General features: G+C 48.0%; 1 protein-coding gene and 2 non-coding genes across 3 annotated transcripts in view; 2 read left to right on the top strand and 1 right to left on the bottom strand.

Annotated features, from left to right (window-relative positions):
- Window positions 1-17,208, bottom strand: part of pcca (propionyl-CoA carboxylase subunit alpha) — a 144,488-nt gene that overhangs the window by 123,968 nt on the left and 3,312 nt on the right. The window contains exons 3-5 of the mRNA XM_061225833.1: window positions 13,220-13,267; window positions 13,056-13,124; window positions 2,596-2,709 (exon numbers count right to left, since the gene is read on the bottom strand). Coding sequence (XP_061081817.1) covers window positions 2,596-2,709; window positions 13,056-13,124; window positions 13,220-13,267 — 231 coding nt within the window. The remainder of the gene's footprint in view (window positions 1-2,595; window positions 2,710-13,055; window positions 13,125-13,219; window positions 13,268-17,208) is intronic.
- trnas-gcu (transfer RNA serine (anticodon GCU)) lies at window positions 16,047-16,128 on the top strand. The gene has a single exon. It is a non-coding gene; the product is annotated as a tRNA-Ser (tRNA).
- Window positions 16,299-16,372, top strand: trnat-agu (transfer RNA threonine (anticodon AGU)). The gene has a single exon. It is a non-coding gene; the product is annotated as a tRNA-Thr (tRNA).

The raw sequence follows: 17,208 nt of genomic DNA, 5'->3' as shown, positions 1-17,208 counted from the left end.
GCAAAACAGAAACACATAAATCACCAACAGCACCGCCACCCACGAACACGGCATCAACAACAACACGGAATATATAATATTCATTTCAGTTATACTTCATGAGTGTTTTTGTTTAAAGATTGCAAATTAGACATCAAATTTGTTTTTAAATGCATCCAGGTGATTTGTTTTTATTTTTTTGAAGAGAAAACATATATTCATTATCCATAGATAACTGCATATGAAATATTTGACTGACCGCATCATAACCAGCATAATGTTACATGAGATTTACCAGCCACTGCTTTTGTAAAAACCCTTTATCGTGATTAATTAACAGTCATAAAAGCAAATGGAGAACAGCTACGATTTCAATAAAAAGTTAATCGCTAGCAAAAATTATAGCAGGCAATCATTGTACAGTGCAGATAACACTTATTACAGGAGTAATAACAAACAGTGCAGTCGTTTTAGAGAAAATTGGCTTTAAAAAGAATAGATTTTGTAGTCGCAGTAGGTCTAAGCAGAAAATGATTGCACTGATCGTCACCGAGCAAACGCCATGACACGTCAGGAAAACATACCAATGCTTATACGAATATACCAATGCTTATACGAATATACCAACGCTTATACGGATATACCAATGCTTATACGAATATACCAATGCTTATACGAATATACCACTGCTTATACGAATATACCAATGCTTATACGAATATACCAATGCTTATACGAATATACCAATGCTTATACGAATATACCAACGCTTATACGGATATACCAATGCTTATACGAATATACCACTGCTTATACGAATATACCACTGCTTATACGGATATACCAATGCTTATACGAATATACCACTGTTTATACGGATATACCACTGTTTATACGGATATACCACTGTTTATACGAATATACCACCGCTTATACAAATATACCACTGCTTATACGGATATACCAATGCTTATACGGATATACCACTGCTTATACGAATATACCAATGCTTATACGAATACACCAATGCTTATACGGATATACCAAGATATATTCGCTTAAGCGGATAGCTGCATTTATGAAGAGGAAATGGCCTATACGGTAACTATGACTTTCAGCCAGCCCAAAGCCCACCTCACTTCTAAACGGAGTTATTTAGTATTCCTACAGGTTTGTGTGCCTTTATCTACGTATGACCAGCGACAAGCCTTAGTTCAGCTCACTTCATATTCATCAGGAACATGAAAGGCTGCGAGTCCTTTTTCAGACCATACTCACACGCCTGCCAGTATAATCTCAGCCAACACAGGCCCATTATAATTCTCTAATGCTCCCAATCGCCCCCTACGGTGTTTTTGTTGTTTCTGGTTTTGTTAAATAATGCATTCCTCCCTTGAAAGTCCTCAATAAACTAGACTTCTGCTTTTGCAGACACAAGCTAACACTGCTTCTTTAGTGATACGTAGAAAGAAAAAAAAAAAACACTTTCTTTTTGACATTTAATTCTTTTTATTTTGAGCGGTTTGTCGAGTAGGTTTTGGATTGCTTGTGAGGAACGTCAGCCTGTCCTGCGTCCACCATTTTGTGAGATCTGTCAGCCTTCGGCACTTGGGACATCAAGTGCCTTTAGCAGCAGACTGAATCCCCAGGCCATGCCGGCAATCCAGCTCAGCCGCTAAACATCTGGGGCCGGTACATAACCACATAACCAAATAACCAAATAACCAAATAACCAAATAACCAAATAACCAGACCCCTACCCTACTCTCTTCCACCAGCTCCCCCCTTTGTGTTTATATTCTTCCTCTCCTGTTTATACTCTTCCTCTCCTGTTTATACTCTTCAGACACGCGGTTGTGTTTAAACCTGGGTTCAGCCTGGGGGTGTGTTTAAATCTGGGTTCAGCTTGGGGGCGTGTTTAAACCTGGGTTCAGCCTGGGGGCGTGTTTAAACCTGGGTTCAGCCTGGGGGCGTGTTTAAACCTGGGTTCAGCCTGGGGGTGTGTTTAAATCTGGGTTCAGATGCACGGGGTGGGTTTAAACCTGGGTTCAGCCTGGGGGCGTGTCTAAATCTGGGTTCAGCTTGGGGGCGTGTTTAAACCTGGGTTCAGCCTGGGGGCGTGTTTAAACCTGGGTTCAGCCTGGGGGTGTGTTTAAATCTGGGTTCAGATGCACGGGGTGTGTTTAAACCTGGGTTCAGCCTGGGGGCGTGTTTAAACCTGGGTTCAGATGTGTGGGGTGTGTTTAGGCCGGGGATCAGCCTGAGGCTATGTTTAGGCCGGGGATCAGCCTGGGGCTATGTTTAGGCCGGGGATCAGCCTGGGGCTATGTTTAGGCCGGGGATCAGCCTGGGGCTATGTTTAGGCCGGGGATCAGCCTGGGGCTATGTTTAGGCCGGGTATCAGTCTGGGGCTATGTTTAGGCCGGGGATCAGCCTGGGGCTATGTTTAGGCCGGGGATCAGCCTGGGGCTATGTTTAGGCCGGGGATCAGCCTGGGGCTATGTTTAGGCCGGGGATCAGCCTGGGGCTATGTTTAGGCCGGGGATCAGCCTGGGGCTATGTTTAGGCCGGGGATCAGCCTGGGGCTATGTTTAGGCCGGGGTCAGTCAGACTCACAGCTTGAGCTCCGGTCTGTCGCACTGCCTCCAGGATGGCGGCCATGTTGAGGTAGCTCTGATTGCTGGGAGCCGGGCCAACACACACCGCCTCGTCCGCCATTTTCACATGCACCTGAAACAGACAGAGACAGAGACAGAGACAGACACAGAGACACAGAGAGAGAGAGACAGAGACAGACACAGACAGGGGTAAGTTCAATGTAATGTTGAGGAACAAGCAAAACAAACTGTTCCACAACAATCCCCACCTGCAAATGATTAGCATTTATGTGCCAATTAACAGCATTAGGCTGGGAACAAGTCATTTATATTGACTACTTCCTGTGTAAATAATGCCGTCTGACAATTCCTAATGCCCACCACCTTGCCCACCCTAATGCCCACTCGTAATGTCCACCCCTTTGGCTGTGCACAGTGGAGGCGCAGTACACAGTACAGGCACAGCGACTCACTCACTCACTCACTCACTCACTCACTCACTCACTCACTCACTCACTCACTCACTCACACACTCACACACTCACACACTCACTCACACACTCACTCACACACTCACACACTCACACACACACACACACACACACACACACACACACACGGCTAGAGCTGGGAATGACTTAAAGCTGGGTCTGACACCGTTTCATATGAATCCACTTCAACAAGACAAATACAACACAATCCAACTAGCACTTGACCTCAAACGGTAACCCTCAACAACTTAATATTATTTCTTCATATTTTGACAGCTTCACTGGGAAAAGAAATCCGGTATCCGCGACTGTCCCAGGATAGATTCAGGGACTTCCGCTTTTCATCGCTCCCGGTAGCTAACACCCCGTGCATCCCCGAGAGGCTGACTGGAGAGGAGGGGGTGGGGTTTTTTGCCGCTGAATACATTCAAAATCTTTCTTCTTCTACCCATAGATCGCCTACCCCAGCTTTAAGTGAGTGCGTACAACACACTGAAGCAAACACTCGGAAACTGAATAAGGTAACAAGGTCAATCAATAAGGAGGTTAGGTGACCATCCAAGGACAGGAAAGGAGGAAATGTATTTTGTGATACACATGATTTCATAAGAAGGAGCACACTGAAAGAGCATTGGAGAGTCAGTAGTAGCGCTGGTTGAAGTAGTGATTTTAGCACCTACATTTTTCGCTGTACCCACTTCGCATATTTTGTTTGCAGGTTTTTCTGGAGCGTGGATCGTTCGGTGAACGAGTGTGAAACTGTGTGCACTGACTGACACCCCCGTACGGTGTGTGAGGATGACAGTACTGGTGTTGGTGTAAGAGGCAGCTCTAGTCTGACACACACAGGTACATACGCACGCACGCAGACGCACACAGACGCACACAGACACCCCACAAGCTCCCACAGACAGAGACAGAGACAGAGACAGAGACAGAGACAGAGACAGAGACAGAGACAGAGACAGAGACAGAGACAGAGACAGAGACACAGACACAGACACAGACACAGACAGAGACACAGACAGAGACACAGACAGAGACACAGACAGAGACAGAGACAGAGACAGAGACAGATGCACACTCCCATACAGACACACGCAGACAGACAGAAACACACACACACACACACAGGCAGACACACACACATGCGCACACACACAGACATATGCACACACACACACGAAGCAGTGGTGTGATGACAGAACTTCAGCTAATTAAGTGACAGACAATTGTGCTCAAGGGACACATTCGTGGGAATTAGCATCAGAAACCGGCTCAACACTGTGGGGAAACAGAGGGGCTTATGGGCCACGCTGCTCTCCGCAAAGCAGCTGAAACCAGCCAGCGCTTAGCCCGGCAGCGCGGAAACGCACATCGCCATAATCTACAGCAGAATCCCGTCGGGAATCCTACACCCATCCTCCTCCCATTCCACAGCTCCGGGAAGGAGAGAGAGGATTCAGACGAGCAGACGGCCCTAAGCTGCGGAATTCAGGAACAGTAGCGAACGAATGAGTGGTCACTGAGCCGTCACAATACTACAGAGCGTCACAATACTACAGAGCGTCATAATACCACAGAGCGTCACAATACGACAGAGCGTCACAATACCACAGAGCGTCACAATACCACAGAGCGTCACAATACCACAGAGCGTCACAATACTACAGAGCGTCACAATACCACAGAGCGTCACAATACCACAGAGCGTCACAATACTACAGAGCGTCACAATACCACAGAGCGTCACAATACTACAGAGCGTCACAATACTACAGAGAATCACAATACTACAGAGCAATCCTGAGAAACAAAGTGGACTGTGGTGAGTTGATCTCAAGCACCCAGACAGATCTGCGTATGGTAGTAGTCACCATTACATTACAGCTATTTAGCTGACGCTTTTATCCAAAGCTTTGTTGATTTGACAAAGCAGAGGCCAATGACTGGATCAATGTGGGGTTAAGGGCCTTGCTCAAGGGCCCTCTGCACACATCTTATCGTGGGTACACTGGGGTTTGAACATACAGCCTTCTGGGTCAATTTATTCACGATGCTACAGGCCCCACCACCCTGTAGGTTTTCACTCCAACCCTAATCTGGCACACCTGATTCTGCTAATTAGCAGCTCAACATGATCTCTCGCTGTTGAATAAGGTGTGCTTTGTTAGGGTTGGAGTGAAAACCGACAGGAAGGTAGATCTCCAGGAACAGGGTTGGGCAGCCCTGCTCTAGCTGTTGAATGAGGTGTGCTTTGTTAGGGTTTGAAAAACAGGACAGAAGATCTCCAGGGATGAGCAGCTCTGGTGTGTGGTGTAGTTTCTGATGTGCAAGTGGCACCGTGGAAAAGGAACAAGCAGAGAGGCTGGTGGGGTTGAGAGTATTCGGGGGCACTGGTTTGACGGACAGGCGAGAAACGTCGCCGAGATCGAAGCGGGTCCCATACGGTGTCAGGGCAGCCTTCCGGCTTGCAGCGGGATCACACTCGAGCCAATCAGGACAGTCTGCCGTTTCCGTTTTTAATGAGCATACGTGTCATCGGCTGGATCTGCAAGTCAGAAACTGTACAGCAGAACCCTGAGATGGGCTTTCCCCAAAATCTGTCGGTGGTAAACGGCTGTTTGATGAGGGGGGCCAGTAGACGAAGAAATTCAGATTCTTCCTCTCCGGTGGGATTCAGAACTGAAACTAGCCCTTCAGGTCACTCCACATTCAGGGGCAGTCCTCATGGAGAACCTGCAGATCCTCCACCCAGAAAACCTGAAATAAGGGCTGATTCGATTCCATGACGACGGCCTCCTAGCACGGCACCTGGACATCGGTAACAATTAAAGAATGGCAGTTGAGTAATGCAGAGCGTGAGCATTGTACACATAACTTGATGTTTCATTAAATACTTGAGACATTTTTATTGCCCTTGGGTGTTCATCTAAAATTAATTTAACCAAACTAAATCAGCTAATATTTATGATGTACATTATTTCTCCATTCTAACCGTTTAATTCAATTACCTTTTAAATAATATATACAGCAACTATATCAAATCCTGTCCGTAGATTTTTAAGTGAATTTAAACAAGCTTTCATTAGGAAAAGTACATGGAGCTTGTCACTCCTGGCAAATTGGTTATGTAGTTACTTTCTCCTTCTGGTTAATAATTTCTGAATGTTATTTTGTCTCATTAAATCACCATATTACAATTAGATGTGATGTACGGAGGCAGTCTTGTGTTAAGGTTTAATTAATGACACCTTCTCTCAAACTACGCAGGCTTGGGGAAAAACTGTTCGCAACATACCAGCCATCATATCCAGCTCAGGAGCATGTGAATTTCATCTCTCCTCAAATTGCAAGTAGTCTGGATTTACATATTGGTTAAGTAGTGTGGTTTCTTGGTGTTCGGCTCATTTAGAAGCGATTAAGCGATTAATGATGATGGAATAGACAGCGAGACGCGGAGAACGCATTGCCCTAACCGTACAGGAACACACACACGGCACACTTCTGTACGCAGCTAATCATGTCATCAGGATGTTCACTGAAAACGCACGCATCGTTTCAATCCTGTACGTCCTTAATGCAAAAATTAATCATTTAATATTTGCTTCAAAGAATCATCTTGCTGCAAAACTGGAATGTTGTTTTCCATTCCTACCTACTGGATGAAAAAAACAGGCTTTCTGCCCGTTTAAAAAAAGTGTCATTTACAAAGAAAAAAAACAAGAGAGAGTCAATTTTCTGTGACACAGACACACAGACACACACACACACACACACACACACACACACACACACACACATTAAATTATGATCTGCAGTGGACACATCTGTGTAGTGCTTTCACCACAGTCACAGTGAAAACAGGCTGAATGAGTGCATGAGTGAAGGAACGAGTAAATGCGTAAATGAATAAGTAAACAAGTTAGGAAATTAATAAGTAAATAAGTTAGGAAATGAACACGTGAGACTTTTTTCCCCTCCAGGTGTGGGAAGGCTAAACGGCCCTGGCTGTAACAGCTCTATTACCCAGCATGCCCCTCACCGGCACGCGGAAGCGGCGCATATTAAACCGCAGAGTTCCCCTCCCCCGGGGCTCAGCGGGACCCCCGGCCGCCGCTTTTTTTGAGGATTGATTGCGAAGCCCCCCGCCGCTCGAGGTAAACTGACAATCCTCCGTCAGCAGGGACCGCAGCGTTATTAGTGGGGGGGGGGGGGGGGTTACAGCGTTTGCCATTCAGATTTGTGCTCGGGCCCCAGATTACCTCATCCAACCTTCAGCCAATTACCAGGGGGCTTTCCGAGGGGCGGGCCCAGGAGGGGGAGAACAACCCTTAAGCGAGATGGCCCCGTCAATCACGGGCAGGTAGGAATTAAAAGAGGAGAATCCGGCTCTCAGCCGGATCTACACTCCAATCCAGAGGTGGGGGGTTCACTGGTGTTGTACTTAACCTGGACTTCAGCAAACACCCATTCCCAATAACTGATCAGATGCTGTGATAATCGTAGCTGTGTGTACTAAGGTTATCAGCTAAGGAAACAAATAAGTTATTTTTTTAAGTATAGGTAACCTGTAGACTAGTAGCTAAAAACTGGGACCTGGAAGGTTGGTGCTTCAAGCCCCAGTGTAGCCACATGCAGCTGTTGGGGCCCTTGAGCAAAGCCCTTAACCCCACATTGCTCCATGGGGGATTGTCCCCTGCTTAGTCTCATCAACTAAGTCGCTTGAGATAAAAGCGTCAGATAAAAAACGAATTATTAATAAAGTGACGCGAGAATACACTGGCTGCATATAGGCCTAATATGAACAATATGTACATATGTACAATATGAGGCAGCTGTGGTTTAACCCCAAGGTGAAAACGCTCCAGCGATCCATCACAGTGAGAAGGTGAAGACAGACGCCAGCCAGTGACCAGGAGCCACAGCTGAGAAAGCAGCAGCCTTCCAGGGAAGGACAACAAAGCTTAAAGTCAGAGGACAAACACAAACACAGCGACTGCCGAAAGGAGTCACACCTGTGGCAGATCCCCCCAGCTCAAATCCTCCCCCCACCAAAACCAGAGCAGAGAATCCATAAGCTACACACCGCACACAGCCCCACACACAGCCACACACACACAGCCACACACACACACACACACACACAGCTACACACACCCCACACACACACACACACACACACACACACAGCCACACACACACACAGCCCCACACACACAGCCACACACACACAGCCACACACACACAGCCACACACACAACACACACACACACACACAGCCACACACACAGCCCCACACACACAGCCACACACACACAGCCACACACACACAGCTACACACACACAGCTACACACACACACACACACACACAGCCCCACACACACAGACACAGCTACACACACTACAAACACACACACACACACACACAGCCACACACACAGCCACACATAAAGCCACACACAAAGCCCCACACACACAGACACACACACACACACAGCTACACACACTACAAACACACACACACACACAGCCACACATAAAGCCATACACACAGCCCCACACACAGCCACACAAACACACACACACACACACAGCTACACACACTACAAACACACACAGGACTCTGTCCTTATAAGCCTCTTCACACACGTCAGGACAGACACCCAGCTGGCCAAGCACATATGTGACACTGGCTAAACAGCCCTGCTGACCAATCAGCTCGGAGATAAACAGATCCTCGGATCCACGCTGGTGTGGTCTACCACAGAAGAGGAGTTCTGCAGCTCGAGCCATTCAGTACAGAGCTGGGGTCCGCATCAGGGCGAGGCTGGGAGAAGCTGCAGCACAGGACCGGATCTTCATGCGAGACGCGCAAGTCCTGGATGAATTATTCAACGAGGACAAGGGAGGGGGGAAAAAAACAATATATACACAAGCCATTAAAAGCACCTCCGCGCTAATGAGAGGAGGTTGGCGGAGGATACGCGGATATCTGGGGGCAGTTAGGGAGCAGCATGGGGTTCCACTTAGACCCGGCCCTGATTAACTCATCCCCCGTCCGCCCGTCCCACAGACATGTGCTAACATGTCATAATCGTCATAGCTCTCCCCCGCGCCCGGGCCGGCTCAACGGCCCCCTGATTACAGCCGGGGCTCCCAGAAGGCACCCGGTTAAGGCTTAATAACGCTCCTTAGCCACACGCCACTCCGACACGCTCCCCTCAATTAAACGCCGCTCCGCTGATGAGCACAATGAATGTGGACCTCTCTCCGGGTCCCTCTCTGAGCCCCGCTCGGGCCCCGCGCTCTCACGCGGGAGTAATCTGCGACGCCCTGTCGCCCTGCGCGGGTAAAAAATAAAAAACAAAAAAAATAAAATAAAACAGGAAAAATACGAATTAAAAAATCCTTCCACGATTCGGTTGTATCCACAACATGCCGCCCATATGTCATGTGTGTAATGGAGGCTGGAGCTCTGAGGGACGGTAAAGGCCCGTGTAAAAGCCACAGCTGTAGCCTGCCGTTAACACAGCACACACACACACACACACACACACACACACCCCCCCACTCTAAACCCCCACCCCAACACATTTTCAGGTTATGACAATACATCCGTCATGAATATTAATCTTTTCCATGCAATTCCCCATCTTCCCCACACACTGTAAGCACCTGCCAACACAGCCAGAGATATATCCGTCAAGTGTGGAGAAGGACGGGGGATCTGGGGAGAGGGGGGGGCAGGGTGAGGGGGGGGGCTTCACCAGGGACCGCGTTCTCTCCTCCACCACCAGCAGACACGCTCCACTCCTCTCCAGCAAGGGCGCCTCTTCATTTTTATATTTAAAAACAGAAAACCCCCCCTCATTTAAGGTCACAAGCAGGCTTAGACACACGGGGCACCGTTCTTTAAGTACGATTTCTCTCGGTGTGGGGGAGGACCGTGTTCAGTTCCGTAGTCCACATGACACACGCGTGTAGTGCACGCGTGCGTCAGCCAGTTCTGACATCTGTGGCACTAGCAATCAAAGCACAAACTGGGCGAGCCGGTTCCTGAGAGTCAGTTCAGCCCCGATCTCAGCCTCGTAGAGATGCTGCGTGTTCACCCGAGGTAAGGCTCAGGTTAGAGGCAAGATTTACCCCCACCTTTTATCAACCAGAAAAGTCAATGACAAGGACTTAGAAGACCAGTGAAAGGATTAATGAAGACTTAAGGGGGGAAGCCATTTTAATTAGTTTGGAGCTCATCAGCCAGACAGAGGGCTCCTGGCAGCGAGTCCAAGTTCCATCTTTATCTCACCTCATCATTAGCTCCTGACTTTTCAGCCGTAAACGACAGGAACTAACACTAATTACGACGGCATCGCGAAGCCACACCGCTCACGGACCCCCTGCCCTGCAGCGGAGGATAAACCTGAGGAGAGACGCTCCTGCTCAACGCTCCCGCTCAACGCTCCCGCTCAACATGCACACTCAACGCTCCCGCTGAACTCGCTCAACGCTCAACACGCTCGCTCAACGCTCAACACGCCTGCTCAACACGCCCTCTCAACACGCTCCCTCAACACGCTCGCTCAACACGCTCCCTCAACGCGCTCGCTCAACACGCCTGCTCAACATGCCCTCTCAACACGCCCGCTCAACACGCTCCCTCAACACGCTCCCTCAACACGCTCCCTCAACACGCTCGCTCAACACGCCTGCTCAACACGCTCCCTCAACACGCTCCCTCAACACGCTCCCTCAACACGCTCCCTCAACACGCTCCCTCAACACGCTCGCTCAACACGCCTGCTCAACATGCCCTCTCAACACGCCTGCTCAACACGCTCCCTCAACACGCTCCCTCAACACGCTCCCTCAACACGCCTGCTCAACACGCTCCCTCAACACGCTCGCTCAACGTGCTCGCTCAACACGCTCCCTCAACACGCTCCCTCAACACGCTCGCTCAACGCTCCCTCAACACGCCCGCTCAACACACCCTCTCAACACACCCACTTCTAGAGCGGGAGCGCTACGTCCAGCAACGTCCACACACTCACACACTCACTCACATACGTACATACGTACATACGTACATACGTACATACGTACAGAAAACAGAAAACTAAAACTGGTTGCTGAGGTAACAGGTTACTTCATGGAAATGAGTCATACGTTCTTCTTTTACGGAAATGTCAGCCACTCACACAGGATGTGAACACTCACTCACACACACACACACACACACACACACACACACACACACACACACACACACACACACACACACACACACACATAGACTCACACAGTATGTGAACACTCACACACACACACATGCACACACATAGTATGTGAACTCACACACACACACACACACACACACACACACACACACACACACATACACTCACACAGTATGTGAACACTCACACACACACACACACACACACACACACAGTATGTGAACACTCTCACACACACACACACACACACACACACACAGACACATACACTCACACAGTATGTGAACACTCACACACACACACACATACACACGTTCAACAGAACCGGGAATGCGGGAAGGCCGGAGACACAGCGAGGAACGTTACTGACATAGCAGAGAGCCTTCGACACAAAAACACACCGAAACGGCCAAGCGGCCAATCAGCTCGGCCCTCTTCACCACTAATGTCACATCCACAACGCTTCAGTGAAACCTGCAACACAGACCAGGTTTACACACCTCACACAACTCCTTCCAGCTATTCTCACACGTTTCATAGATACGGATGGGCGATTAGGCATATCTCACCACCTTGTTCAAGTACGATGTCACAAAATTACGAATGTCTGATTTACGTTTATTTAACGCCCTACCCCCAAACATTTATATTCATACCTGACTTAATATAAAGCCCAACAGCTCAGAAAATATTTAATATAACAGTAGTAATACCCATGTTGCGGTCTGGAAGGGATCTTCCTAAATAAAGCCTTTGGCAGGACGGAACCGAGAGGTTTAGCTGACCTCAGACTGCTCATCTTCACAGATTAGCGATAGATTTGTATTGTACGGGTAATGGCCACCGATTAGCCACTCGATTACAGAGGAACCACAAACACGACAGATGTGTGGACACACAGCCACAGCTGCACCAGTAAGCCATCCATAGACACGGTCCGAAGCTCAAGGTCAATTTCAAATCCACATCCCCCAAACCGAGTCAGAGCGCCTCCTCGACCCCCGATCGGCCTCTCGTCCCCCGCCATGTCCCCGTTACGCAGAAACCCGGACACGAACCGATGCTCCAGCGCCAGAACACGGGCGCCCCGCGTGCTCGGCCGGGGCGGAACCGACGCGTCGCGCGTCAGGTGCTAACGGAGCGGCCAGCGATCGCCGTGGCGACCCGGGCGGCGCTCACTCAGCGCCAGGGGAATCCCAGCCCGCCGCTCGCTCAATCAAAAGCAGCTCCTTCCGCTCCGCCGGCCCAAACCCCCCGATGGCGTCTCGGTCCCACCTCCTCTGAGCGGAGCGCCTCCGCGCGGGGACCCAAACCGCACCGCGGGGGGGCGGGACGTACATCCACGCACCCGAAGGACACGAACAGTACAATCAGATCGCCGTCACAAATCTACCCAGGCAAACAGAGTTCATTTGTTTTGTTTTGTTTTGTTTTATTTATAAAAGAATTTCATCGGAGACAGAGCATTTTTTTTGAACAGGTTTCAGGTGTCACTTTTCCATTCCTCTGTGAACAACTCCGACTTCTGCGAAGTGGCAAAGGTAATCAATTTTTTTACAAAAGTTTACAATGTCTCGATGAATTCTGAAAAATATAAAAACTCTCTGAAATTCAACGCTCAGAGTGATCGTGCGGATACACGTTGCAATTAAAATGAACGAGGGCCGTGATTGTGACAGTAATACGTCCGCTACGCTGATCACCAGGAGGGCGTGAGGCTCCGTTAAACACGATTACCGAGATCACTTACCGCACTGGAGTCCACATCGCTGTGCACTGCCACCGTCTTGATGCCCATCTTCTTACACGTCTTCATCACCTGTCGACGGCAGAGGAAACCTGTGAGTCTCAACGCGTCTCACGTGCGCGAACTCCTCGAGATCCACGCGCGATTTAAATGTTTCAGACACTTACTCGACAGGCAATTTCTCCTCTGTTGGCGATGAGAATCTTGTCAAACGTCTGCAAAACAAAAGAAACGGGAGACATTTCAGGAGGCTTTTTTTTTCTTTCTTTTTTACAACACGCAGCGTCTTCTGGGCGCCTCCCTTGGTTTGAGAGATGAGCAGCCATTTTGCTGCTCGTTCACGAAATGTAATTTTAACAACAGGAAGTCTGAGAGGTGAAACTGGCACTTGTTGACTTTGGGAAAAGAAAAAACTGACAGTTCCTCAGAATTCTTTACAAGTCTTTGGGATGAGACATCAAAGGAAGCTTTCAAAAATCAATGTGAGGGCCTGAATGCTTGATGAAGGCAAACTTTGTGGTATTTTTTCGCTCATTTTGTTTTTTTTTGGTGGGGAGGGGGTGGCCGGATTGAAGAACACAGGTACCATAGCTTTTACTTCTCAGAAACCATTCCCTCCTCATCAATAGCATTAATCCACTGTTGTTTTGACAAGACTAGTGGATTTTGCCAGAACAACAAAGCCTGTTTTGGCCGTTTACTTCCTAAGACCATCAAGCTTATGCCTCCAACAGCCTGCTGCTCAACCTTCTGCGTTTCACCACCGTGAACATCTCTACAGTGGCAGGACAGAGTGTGATGTCATCCATCATAAACAACCAAGAGAGAAACAAAATGGCAGCTGCCGCTAAACCCTGACTAGCGGTGTTCCGTGGGGAAAAAGCCAGGCTGCTCTGCATATGAACACTGATCCCCTACTTCCCCAGGCTGCTCAACGTATGAACACTGATCCCCTATGTCCCCGGACTGCTCAACGTATGAACACTGATCCCCTATGTCCCCGGACTGCTCAGCGTATGAACACTGATCCCCTACGCCCCCTGGCTGATCAGTGCAAGAACACTGATCCCTTACTTCCCGGGCCGATCAGCGTATGAACACTGATCCCCTACGTCCCCCCCACTGGAACATGCCAGACTGATCAGCGTATGAACACTGATCCGCCGTGTCCCTCGGCCTGGAACACGCCAGGCTGCTCAGCGTCTGAACACTGATCCCCTACTTCCCCGGGCTGATCAGTGCAAGAACACTGATCCCCTACTTCCCCGGGCTGATCAGCGTATGAACACTGATCCGCCGTGTCCCTGGGCCTGGAACACGCCAGGCTACTCAGCGTATGAACACTGATCCCCTACTTCGCCGGGCTGATCAGCGTATGAACACTGATCCCCCACGTCCCCAGGCTGATCAGCGTATGAACACTGATCCCCTACTTCGCCGGGCTGATCAGCATATGAACACTGATCCCCCACGTCCCCGGGCTGATCAGCGTATGAACACTGATCCCCCACCTCCCCGGGCTCATATAACACCACTGGAACATCTTCAGTGTGCCGTCCCTGGAGGCCGGAGCGTGCGTTTGAAGATCAAAGCTGCAGAGATGTAACATCGTGTTTATGGGCGGGGGGGGGGGTTGACGATTTCCTTGAAAGCCGAAGAGAGAGAGAGACACATTTTTACAGAGGCTAAGGACCTGGGGGGGTGATGGGGAGGGGGGGGGGATAAACCAGGGCACGTCACGTTTTTTTACCTGCTCTCACGCTCCTTGTTAAAAGGGTTGTGCGAGCGAATGTCTTTTATTACCATCCCTGATCAGCTGAGACTGAGAACCAAAACATCTACAAGCCCCAGCCCACAACTTACAGTCAGAAAAGAGAAGAAAAAAACGGGTGCTTTACAATTTTTGGGAAATCTCAGTGCCCTCTCAACATCCTCTTTGCATCCTGTTATGTCCAGGTAGCAGAATGGCACCTATATACGACCCACATCTATGTTGAGGAAATATTCCTCGTCCCTTTTACATGGGTGAATTTAATTGGCAGCAATGATGTTGAAGAAGCACTCAAAATCAATGGTTGTTCAAATGACAAATCTTTAGTTTAAAATAAAACAGATTAATCTGGGGAATCTGTGTGCTCCGTGCAAGAAGCTTCGAGAGACCAGAGAATTCCAAAGTAACAGTAGGATTTACCTTTATACAATATAGCACTCTGATACCTACAAGTGGGCATGTGTCCCATTATGAGGTTTTTCTTTAATCTTTAACTTTATTTACTCAAGGGCTGAGAAAGGGGAAGAAACAGCTTTGAATCACAAGGTCAAGGAACAACTCACTGAAAACACAACCAGTCCACTGTGAAAACAACGCAAGTGTTTCTGAGATTTTCCACCTTCGAATTCAATTATATTTATTGTGTGATATAAGCACTGCTGCTCTTAACCACATCACTACATAAACCACAGATTTACTAATCTTCCAAAACGAGAGTTTAATCTCAATAAATCTAATCTGGTCAAATGAAGGTTAAATTAAAAAAGAAAAGCCATGTTGTTTTCTAACTCAATTTTCACTACTTGGTCGAAAGACCGTTGTGTGTTGCACCGCAACACCAATAATATCACCATAATTAGCTTCTGCACCATAAGCAAAGTTTGTGTTTTCGTGAATGACATGAATTTCCCTTTAAAATTTTGCTAAATCTGATCGATTTACCTATTTTTGCCATTTCAGTCAAGAAGCAAATCCAACGAGTGCAGTTCTGCAAGACATATAGACTCAACAAACCATCTTCCAGAAGTCAACAGCAGGTTCTATACAATTCTGGAGAGGGGTGTCAACACGATATTGAAATATCTGCATTAACATTGTCAACGGTGAAGCTGAAAAGTGAAAACTAAAGCAAACGTATATGACTACGCTAATATGCGAAAAATGACTGAAGCATTAGGTGAAATAGTAAACGTCACGGGTCCACCGGGGCTGTGCCGCCAACAGACGAGGTGGCCGAGTGGTTAAGGCGATGGACTGCTAATCCATTGTGCTCTGCACGCGTGGGTTCGAATCCCATCCTCGTCGGTCCCAAACGATTTTGTTCAATGATGGACTAACGACCCATCAGTCACGCTCAGATGGAACAAACCCCACGATAACACAGTAAAGTCATAAAAAAAAACTAGAAAAAGCCGAGCCGGCTTACAACATCTGTGTCACTCCACATGGCGGGAGGTACAAGATCCAGAACACGCGGCGCTGTGGCTTAGTTGGTTAAAGCGCCTGTCTAGTAAACAGGAGATCCTGGGTTCGAATCCCAGCAGTGCCTTCAGGTGGCCCTCTGAGACCTTTTTCCACAGATAGTGAGCCAATGGGTTTGCACAGCAAACACATCACCGCCACACAGCCCTTCAACAGTCTCTCCAATAAGCCAGTAAAGCTGGTTACAGTTTAAACATACACTCAGTGAGCACCTTATTAGGTAGACCTGTACATCAGCTTGTCAATGCAAATATTTAATCAGCCAATCATGTGGCAGCAACTAAATGTATAAAAGCAGAGGTTCAGCTGCTTTTTCAGACCAAATGTCAGAATGGGGAAGAAATGTGATATAAGTGACTTTGACCGTGGAATGATTGTTGGTGGCAGACAGGGTGGTTTGAGTATCTTAGAAATTGCTTATCTAATGGGATTTTCATGCACAACAGTATCTAGAATTTGCAGGCAATTGAGCAAAAAACAAAAAACATCCAGTGAGCAGCAGTTCTGCAGGCAGAAATGCGTTATTAATGAGAGAGGTCAGAGGAGAAGGCCCAGACAGGTCGAAGCTGACAGGAAGGTGACAGTAACACAAATAGCCACACATGACAACAGTGGTATGCAGAAGAGCATCTCTGAACACACAACGTGTCAAACCTCTAAGTGGACAGGCTACAGCAGAAGACTTAACAAGACTTAAAAGAAATAAGTCTAAAAGAAATACCTAAGAAAGTGCTCTGAATGTATATTTGATATATGCATTACACAAACTTCATCACAGTTGAAAAACAAGAGCAAAACAATAGGAAGACAATCATAAAAGGGAAAAGGATCCTGAAATGGAATTAGTATTACATTACATGCATCTTCTGTCTATTGTCCTAAAATAAATATGACTAAAGTATA

The sequence above is a fragment of the Conger conger genome, chromosome 17, assembly GCF_963514075.1.
Source record: "Conger conger chromosome 17, fConCon1.1, whole genome shotgun sequence".
Classification (NCBI taxonomy): Eukaryota; Metazoa; Chordata; class Actinopteri; order Anguilliformes; family Congridae; genus Conger; species Conger conger.
This window is presented reverse-complemented; position numbering and strand designations above follow the sequence as displayed.